At 37.2% G+C, this 10,038-nt stretch overlaps 1 protein-coding gene across 5 annotated transcripts in view; it reads right to left on the bottom strand.

The window, feature by feature from the left end:
• Positions 1-798: 798 nt before the first annotated feature.
• ksr1.S (kinase suppressor of ras 1 S homeolog) overlaps positions 799-10,038 on the bottom strand; it is a 109,433-nt gene continuing 100,193 nt past the window's right edge. For 2 of the 5 annotated variants that reach the window (XM_041584137.1, XM_041584140.1), the window contains 5 exons: positions 6,887-7,020; positions 6,653-6,784; positions 4,970-5,105; positions 4,734-4,867; positions 799-1,183 (listed from right to left, as the gene is read on the bottom strand). In XM_041584137.1, the coding sequence (XP_041440071.1) occupies positions 1,150-1,183; positions 4,734-4,867; positions 4,970-5,105; positions 6,653-6,784; positions 6,887-7,020 (570 nt within the window). In that variant the 3' untranslated portion in view covers positions 799-1,149. Of the gene's footprint in view, positions 3,503-4,729; positions 4,868-4,969; positions 5,106-6,652; positions 6,785-6,886; positions 7,021-10,038 lie in introns of those variants that run through there. The other 3 variants (XM_041584136.1, XM_041584138.1, XM_041584139.1) reach the window with 3 other exon arrangements.

Genomic DNA, 10,038 nt, shown 5'->3' with positions numbered 1-10,038 from the left:
AGTGTAAGTCTCTGAAACAAAAATGGGCTTTTGCTTCCAGGCATATGGAGTCTTTTTAACAGAATTAGTTAAAAGACGCTTGAGAGCTCTCTCTACGTTTTGTGAATTTTATCACATATTTATATACTGGTGTTTAAGGAGCGTTAGGAGGGTCAACCCAGCGCTAGCATTTCTACAAGGATCTTGCTTCTGGTGATCACTTCATATATCCACTCACTTTAAAAAAAGCACTGGAGATTGTGGGATTATGCAAATGTGAATAAATCAAGAGAAACCTCGGCCAAACAAAAGTATTTCTGTTTTGGTTTGTGGTGAAATATACTTCAATAAGCTCTGATGAGGGTATTAGGAGCAAACAAAAACTGACCCATCCAGATGCTATATTCATGGACAGAAAAGTTGGAGAAGTAATGAAAACCTATGAAAAATTCACTTGAGCAATACAGAGATCTACATTTTATATACAGCCAATAATGTATTAAATAAGTTGCTGAAAGAATTGACTGGGTCTGTCAAAAATGTTTGAAAGATTCCGTATTATGTGTCAGTCACTAAACTATAACCTCTGTATTAAATTATTGTTGGAATCTTTAACTCTTATCTAAATAATTATGAATTTAAAGATCTCGGGAGGTCAGAATGAATGTGTGATAATCTACTTCTACCATTTTAGTAGAGTAGAGTGTCAATGATTTTGCAGCATCCTTAGGCGGATTACTGCTGGAGCAATATGGTCGCCCTTCAAAGGTTTACAAATAAAGTCTTTAACATCTCACTTCTCATAGCTTATACAGAAGATAAAAGTCAGTCACATTTATTTTCATTTCATTGACACAGTACAGTTTCACAAGCCTAAAATCATATGTTAACATATGTAAACAACATGAACAGAAGGTAAAAGTTAAGTTAAGGCTTAAACCATTCAGCACTGGAAATGGTAGCCAAGACACTGCAGTGCTCTTGCTCAGTGCAGAATGGGTTAATGGAAATTCAGTGACAGTGGCAAAGAAATCCAGTAGCCAGAAGGTTTACTGTGCTTGCCTTATGGCTGCAGTCCGAATCAGAGATTTGCTGCACTGTTAGAAGGGGAATTTACAATGACATATTCCATTGTAGGCTACCCTGCTCCAAGATTCCCAGGCCAAGCCTTTAATAACGGGAGATCATTTTGCTACCGTTAATGCTGAAAAAAGGAGGACAAAAACAGACATTTCCAAGTTAGACAGATGAAACCAATGCAAGTTATATTTAAATCTACTGTACAAAATGTAATCATCGCTCAAACGTGATGTAAGATTGTCCAACAAATAACTGAGCAGCACGATGAACAGTTTTCTGTATAAATGTTTACTATTCCATATTTAAAAATGACAAATACAATTTACAGCAATAAAACATCTACAAATTGATATGTAAAATAGGTCCTAATGAACTTTCCATGAATTTTAGGCAGCAAATTAAAACTAGAGTTGCAAAAAGGCATTTTACAGGAGAAATGTGGGGAGGGGGGCAATAAAGTCAAGAAGTCAAGGCCAGCTTGCACATTAGCACATAATATTGTACATTATTAAAATGAAATGTATCTTTATTACAGTTACAATGGCTTTACATTGAATGTGTGTGTGTGTGTAAATTATAAGTGTATATGTGAGTATATACACACACACACACACACACACACAGAGGAAACAATAATTATCTGTGTTACTTATTTCATCTCTCCCAATAGAATCGCTTTGATTTAAACGGAATTAGTTAAATGAGGAACTCCTGCATAGCTTAAAGCCTATACAAGTGGTTCATGCATTATAATGCATCAGAACAGGTTTTATTATGGGGAGTGGTCATTCACTGCATTTCTGCTACATTTAAACATTGAAAACCCCAGTGGGACTGCTTTGCTATCAGTGTAGATCTATGCTAGCTTAGTTACCATAAATACAGAGTACAGTACTCTCTTAACAAAATTTGTTCAAAATGTATTCCAGAACTTTAAAGATAAAAGTCTTCAGAATAATATATCCCATACCTGTATATGTAATTATATACACGGTCATAGTGGATGCTAGTTACAAATACCATTTGCTCATAGTTATTGCTGGATATGGAAAAGGCTTCAACGCCAGAAGAATTGAAAAGTAATCTGTCCCAAAACATTCAATTACCAGCTACCATTGGTAAATAGTTATATATTTATATATGAATATGATTCTTGTAAATGCTTTCTACATGCTACAAATTCACTGAAAAAAGCCATGTTAAATGCTTATGTGTATACATTTGCTGGACAATCTTCAGCACAGATAAATTAAAATGTTATGACGCTACTTATACAGACACGCACACATGTAAAGCTTAAAATGCTAATGCTTGTATCCCTACTTCGGAGAATGTTACTTTTGTCGAAAAAGTGCTTGAGAAAGTAAATATGCTGCAGAGTCATATGGTTAGTGCCAATTATATTTTCCCTTTGCAGTTAGAATTTGTTATTCAAGCAAAAAGCCCACACCAAGAGAAGAGCAGGCAAAAGGAAATCAAAGCAGAAGAACATCCAAGGGGGTTAAAAAGGAGTTCTGTTATTGGTTTTGTGGATGGAAGGCCACTGTCCACGAAGCTGAAGATTAGCAGAAGACATTATGGAAACATGCAAAGGCAATGCCCAGTTAGTGTGCCAGCAGCTATAACCTATGGGGGGAAAAACAGAGAAAACAGTTGATCAAAGGTAAACAACAGTTAATCAACAATCCTTAGAGAAGAACGTTATCAGTATTAGTGAAGCCAGGAGAAGTGGCAAAATGGTTTGCCTAAAAATATAAGGGACATGATGTGGCCTGCTTAGATCCTTGAGAGCAAATGTTGCCATAACAGGACACAAATAATAAACATACAGATTTTTTCCTGTGGTATTTCGGCAGCTTGATTCCATTCAACACTCCCCGCTCTGTCACTTGCAATAGTAGTTGTGATCAGATTCATGCAGTGAAATGTTACAAGGGAAAGGTTAGATCAGTACAGGTATAGGAAGATAACCCATACGTATGTGCTATTTGTCCTGTACCGTAACCAAATAATATCATTAACAGCCAGTGATTAAAACCGCTGAACTGTTGAACATGGGTTCTGTAGTGAAAACATGTGTATATCTCTCTGCTCTGCTGACCATCTATATAATAGTTGCATACTTGATATTGTTAAATTTCCAAAAATGCTTGGCTTAAAGTTTCCGAATTAGTTACAGCCAAGTTCTGTTTTTCCATGACATTCTTATTTGTGGAGGGCAATCAGTGCACAAATAGAAGAACAGCATCTCTATAAATATTCCAATCTCTGCAATATAGTGTTTTCACTGCTGTAACTTTTAGGTTTTGAAAGGCCTTAACAAACGTGTGAGGGAAAGCATTGTAACGAGAAAGCTGTAGCAAGCTATTTGTTAGCCACAGGACAGTGCATTTGAGCTCCATGCTGATAGAAGTGACCCTTGATATAAAAGCAATGCCACTGTCTTCAGAAGCAAACATGCAAAATGAAAGCATGCATTAATTCCAGGTACCCAGAGCAGAAACAGTAATGTGCAATAGTGTAATTATATCCACGGAGTATGGAGAGGCCCCAGAGTAGGTTCATGGAGAATGGAAAGAGATGGCACGATGAGAAGAGCAGCAACATTTAACCAAGAAGGAAAAAAGTAAAAATTACAAGTTTAGTTAGTTGCGCATAGCTATTAGGTTCACTTGTGCATCACTGAAAATGGAATACATCCAGCTATATTCAATATCATGTCATGTCCTTTCATGTATGAAAATGCAAATTCCCAGTAACCACATATATTACTAGGTGGTACAGGTATGGGACCTGTTATCCAGAATGCTCGGGACCCTGTGTTTTCCAGATAATGGATCTTTCTGTAATTTGGATCTTCATACCTTAAGTAAAGTAAACATTACATAAACCTAATAGGCTGGTATTGCCTCCAATAAGGTTTAATTATATCTTAGATGGAATGAAGTACAAGGTATATTTATTACAGAGAAAAAGGAAATAATTTTTCAAAATGTGCATTATTTGGATAACATGGAGTCTATGGGAGACTGCCTTTCCTTAATTTGGAGCTTTCTGGATAATGGGTTTCTGGCTAACGGATCCTATACCTGTACCGTCTTATGAGGCATGGTATAGGAGTTCTGTAGAATCCATGCTGATTAAGCAATCAAACACTACAGGACCCATTCATTAAGGGGGAGATGTGTAAATGGCCATATTTATTCCCAGTGTGAACTTTACTCTTTATTTCCCCCTAGTACTATCAGATGCACGTCTTGTGCTTGATGCACAAATATCTGAAGGATAAACAAATGGTGTCGGGTAATTTAATACTGTGGGGAAGTGGGTGGCTCAGAATGTTCACATACATAATACAGGGAAATTGTGGCCGATTTTAGGCATTTGGTTCTGGTGAAAAATCAAGCAGTCACTTCTCAAAAAATGCATTTTTCAATCAGTGGTTAATAAATGCATTACAGACTGTAATATTTATGGTGAACATTTTGCCACAAACATTTTCCTTGACAAAACCACAGCTTTGAAATGCCCAAATCCCCTTCTTTGCAGCCTGCGTGAATCATGTGTAAATGACAGTAGAGTTGTTTTTCTCACAAAGATACATTATGCAAAGGGGTGATGCTGGCAGGGGTTAAGATAATTAACACTGCCCAAATTAAAATCAAGTTACTCACTCTGCAGATTTCCAGAAGTGACCTGGATGAGACAACCTTCGGTTCAGTTTTGGCAACTTCTCCAACATGTCCATAAGGAGTGTAAAACTTGGCCTTTCATTGACATCAAAAGCCCAGCATGCAGCCAAGATTTCCTACAATGCATTAATAAAGGTTTTCATAAAGTTGATTGGATGACCATAGAATATATATTTATATAACAAAAATAAATAAAATAATTTAACTGAGATGCTTACAGTAACTTCTTTCCCTAGACTGATGGTAGATAAGACTTGCTTCATGCCTTCACCACTTCCAATCTGCCAGATTAGGGCTTCAACCGCTTGTCTCTTCAATGGCCAGTCTCTAGCCTGAAGTTCATACCAAATTGTGCTGAAACAAAAACCCCATTTTGTTGAATAAGTGGACAATACTATTTAACCTACTGATGCACTACAAACCAAAGTATTTGTTTTGTAAAATAAATTAACATTCAGGGTCAGAAAATCTCATTCCTAGATTCCTACAATGTGCAGCGTTACTATGGAACCCCCAGACTCTTAATCCCTGGAATATGTCCTTTATGGATTACAGTAACATTTACATAAAATAACACTGGGCATTGGGAGGACAGAGAAGTAGCAATATTGAGTAAGATAGTATATATATGAGTACATATCACTTTACATATGTACTGCAGGGAATAAGGATGACAGTAAACAGATAACAAGTTATTATGTATCTGTAATAATAAAGAGAAGTGGTACATAACAGTTTGTTGTGTGATAGAGGATTTGCTAACTGCAGGGTAACGTACACAGGAAGTTACAAAAACATGTGTAATTTTTACAATATTTCTATATGCCTGTAGAAGGAGATGTTTTTGCTTTTACTGACCTGTGATGTAAATTTGTGATAAGCTCTCTTATCACATATTACAAACTCTGTTTTGTGTCACAGAGACAGCTGAATAAAAGGAGAGAACGTGGGTAATTATTTTACTCTTTACTATTTTTTTTTTTTAGCAAAAATCACTTTATTAGTCTTATTGTAAGTTGGCAAGATAAAGCAAGAAAAAAATGTGAGCACAGAAGTGTAAGTTAATTGATTCTATCAGGTGATTTGAAAGAAAGGAAAGGGCTTAATTTTTTGCAACAAAAGAAAAAAACCCAGCCGACTAGTGTTGTGTAATATGTGGTACTAAGTACAAAATAATTATGTGAGGCCAGGTTTTCTACAATCAGTCCAGTATCACGTTGCTTTGCAAAGGTTCTCAAACGTCTGCTCCTATTTCCATTAAAAATCCACAGACATAGTTTGAATTTAAAGAATTTCAAAGGATGGCATTATGATTCACATGACTTTCATGCATTGAGATGCACAAACTGCAGAACACGTCAGCTGAGGTGTATAGTGCTGCCATTGAAAAGGATGACCATTTTGGGGCAGAAATACATCTTCAGTGTACAGGGTTGTGCTGAAATTAGTTGTTTTCAATGAAGAAGTAACTATGGTTTTTGTTATTTGTTGCACTAAACAGGGCAAAATCTGAAAGTAGGGTGCATTCCAAATTGCTTAATGTTTCAATGAAGTTACTATGGTTTTTGTTATTTGTTGCATTAAACAGAGCAAAATCTTAAAGTAGGGTGCATTCCAACTAGTCCTCTGATAAGCCCTCTGTATAGCAGTGCAAGGAGTATACTGCAGCACTAGAAGCTAAGCAAGAAAGGCTCACATCTGTAAAGATCTATGTGTTCCGTTTGAACAGATAAAGGAAAAATGTGGTAAATGCAGACTTATCCTCAACTAAAGTCTTAATGCCTTACAATATAACTTTCTAGTATGGTGAAAAGATTTTGACTTTCCACAGAGTCTGTATCCCAGCACTACACAATAGGGAGATGAGCAGTCAGACATGAAAGAGGGGGTCGCAGCCTCACCCGAAAGCATAAATGTCAGCAGCTTTGGAGAAGGGAAGCGTGTCTTCACCTTTGCCAGGCGTCATATCACGCACTATTTCTGGAGCCAAATAACAAAGCCAGTCGTGGCTCAACTTCAGTTCATTTTCCCGTCTAGAATTGTAGGAAGGTAAAAAGAAAGCAGGACCCTTAAAATGTGATGAATATCCTAAAAAAAAAATGACTGAGGTCTTCTTACTGTGCTTGAATACTCACCTTCCCTCCTGAACCACCCCTGAAATGCCAAACAGCCCAAAGTCAGTGATGATAACCTTTCCATTTTCATAGAAAACGTTCTTGGACTTCAAATCTTTATGGACAATGCCTTTGGCATGCAAATAGCCCATTCCCTGGAACACAGGCATAATGGAGTGTTATATTAAAATAATCATTTCAAGCATCTCGAGTACAAAATACAAATATATTTAGTAATATCAACTTCTTCTGTTTCACCGTGTTAGCAGTAGATAATAAGGTGTAATTTAGTGAACCCATAAGCCTGATTTGAGCATGCCTTCTAGTAGTTACAGCTAGTGGCCAATACCCCATGGAAACAATCCAATTTTTTATTTCATTGTTCTACCGGTTACTGCTAAGGTACAAATTTGCCCAGTGTTGAAAAAATTAGCCCAAGTGCCCCTTTGATCGTCATGTACAGATAAACCTCTGGAGTCCAATTTTTTGTTTAACCTTACCCAGCACAGAATCTTTGATCATGCAGCACAACGTGTTTACAGACAACACACAAAATGGCATAGATCAGAGAGTAACCCATAAAATTAATTCTACTGTGCCAATAGTCATGTTGATTGACACCCTAGAAATTTCAATCTAAGGCAGACCAAGCGTTAATCCTAACTATTCTATTCTTAATCATTGTTAAAATGGAGTTTAGTGTTATGGTAGTGACGGGGAGATTAGTCGGCCAGCAAAAACCTCCCCTACTTCGGGCGACTAATCTCCCCAAATGGCTTCATGCTGGCAAGAACACGAATCACCGGCGGGATGGCATACAAATCGCTTTGGATTTCTGAAGTCGCCTGAATTTTCCTTTTGATGCAACTTCGGGAAATGTATGCCATCCCACCGGTGATTTGTATTCTTGCCGGCGGGAAGGCATTTGGGGAGGTTAGTCACCTGAAGTAGGGGAGATTTATCGCTGGGCAACTAATCTCCCCGTCTGCCACTACCCATACAGTCTAAAGCTGGCCATAGACGCAAAGATCCGATCGTATGAATCGAGGATTCGGGCGATTTTCGGACCATGTGTGGAGAGTCCCGACATTTTTCGTCCCACGGAGATCGGTCGTTTGGTCGATCGGCCAGGTTAAAAGATTTCTGCCGGCTGCTAATAATTTTTCTGCATGTATTGCCGATCGGACGATTTTCAGTGGGAGACTGTCACCAGCTTTGTTAGACATAACTTTCATACGATTGCTGTCAGGGGCAGAACATCGGCTGATCTGTTCTTTTACTACTTTATTTGATCTGAAAGGTTAGTGGCAGGTCGGGAGATGGGGACGTAGATTGTTCGAGGATTCAAACAATCGGATCTTTGCATCTAGGGCCAGCTTAATACTAACGGCTAACATTATCATAATAAAATGGTATTCCATTGAGAAAGTCTTTCTTTTTTAATTATTAACCCAGCATGACTTTTAACCAACATAATACAACTCCCATTAACAAAAAGTCCTTTGCTCTTAATATTGTGACAACAAAACCCTAGCAGTGGGTATATCAAGCCTAAACAAAGGTTTATGGTATAATAAAGTTTATAGATTTACTCCCACAAGTTAACATGAGAAAATTACAAGCTGAATATATAGATTCCTCCATGGCAACAGTCAAGATATGGCACCATATTGTAAAAAGATTTAAATACCCAAAAAATAATACACACTGGGAATGTCTAAAGAAATATATTACAGTAAACCACAAGTCGTGATCTTTGAGAGTTAGAATTTTTCTAACATTTACTTTTAAAAAATTAATTTTATCTTTTACAAAAGACATTCTTTTTCTGTGCTATTTGAAACAATACACTCTGTGAAGAGGTTAGAGGTTCACTAAATTTACATTTTATGGATTCAGCAGAATACTGAACACACCAGGAAAGATTTGCCAGAATATCAAACCAAATGCTGAGGGGAGGAATCTCAAAAAACTAAATTGGCAATTCCTTTAGTCACATGGTCTTAAGTCCCATGATTATAATGGATTGGGTTAGGTTCCGCCAGGCACTGGGATTTTGTATGAATCTGAATGCTGCTGAAAAAGACACTGAATCAAGAACATACATTAAACTTTGCACGCTTAAACTTTGAAAATCCCAATAGCATTGTTTTGCCATAAATGTGGCTTTTTGCTAGCTTACTTAAAGGCAACATACAAGGTACTGTCTTGTTACAGAGAAAAAGATTATCAGTCAAACATGAAAATGTTAATATATGCATGCACCAAGTTTAACAATTGTTTAAAAAACAAAATGTTAATCTTTTTCTCTGTAACAAGACAGTACCTTGCTGTTAATACCTATACAGCAGTGATGTGAGAGTCGGCCCGATATCCGCAGGTCACTGACTGATTCGGGCCAAGCTCTTGCTACAGCCCCCCGCCCCAAGTGTGCACTGCTTCCAGCGGCCTCTATTTAAAGACACATGCCTGTCTCACCTCGGGAGCGTACATATAAATGGAAGCAGATCGACAAGCCGGGCAAGTGCAGGTTTCCATAAATTGTCAACCCGAACATCACTACCTTGGTGCCAAAGCTCTAGCCTTTATAAACTTTTAATGAATTTATCAAAGGTGTCAATGTTCATTTCCTATGAGGGTAATAGTGAATAGTGCAGTTTAGAGCAGAACTGTGCATTAAAACCCATTCCCATTCAAACCTCAAATCACATGTAGGGAGAAAGGATCGGGACAATTATCTTCTGTGCTGAAGAAATTTTTTCAGCATGGAAAATAATGTGTTAAAACTATACGCCTTGGTAATGTTTTACTAAGCAGTGATGACGAATGATAAATGATCAACCCATAATATATTCAGCACTAGTGAATATGGATCTCAGTAAATATATAACATATTCCATCTGTGACATCTCAAAAGCTCATCTGCTGGTTTGCCTAAACCCCAGTCAACTGTACTTGTTGCCCCCTGTGTATCCAAGAGCACCACATTAAAGCTTTAATGTACTGAAGACAAACAAGTAATTTTCTATGGATAAGACAAAACAAACTAGCAAAAAATATTTTACTATTTCCGAGAATTAAGAATGAATGTATACTAGTAGGTGGTACTAATTCAAGTGATGCTATTCCTTGTAAAATAACTTGGTGTATAATAGCCTTTTAGCAAGTAATTA

This window comes from Xenopus laevis, chromosome 2S (assembly GCF_017654675.1).
Source record: "Xenopus laevis strain J_2021 chromosome 2S, Xenopus_laevis_v10.1, whole genome shotgun sequence".
Taxonomy (NCBI): Eukaryota; Metazoa; Chordata; class Amphibia; order Anura; family Pipidae; genus Xenopus; species Xenopus laevis.
The sequence above is the reverse complement of the archived record's forward strand: the minus strand, read 5'-3'. Positions and strand labels throughout refer to the sequence as shown.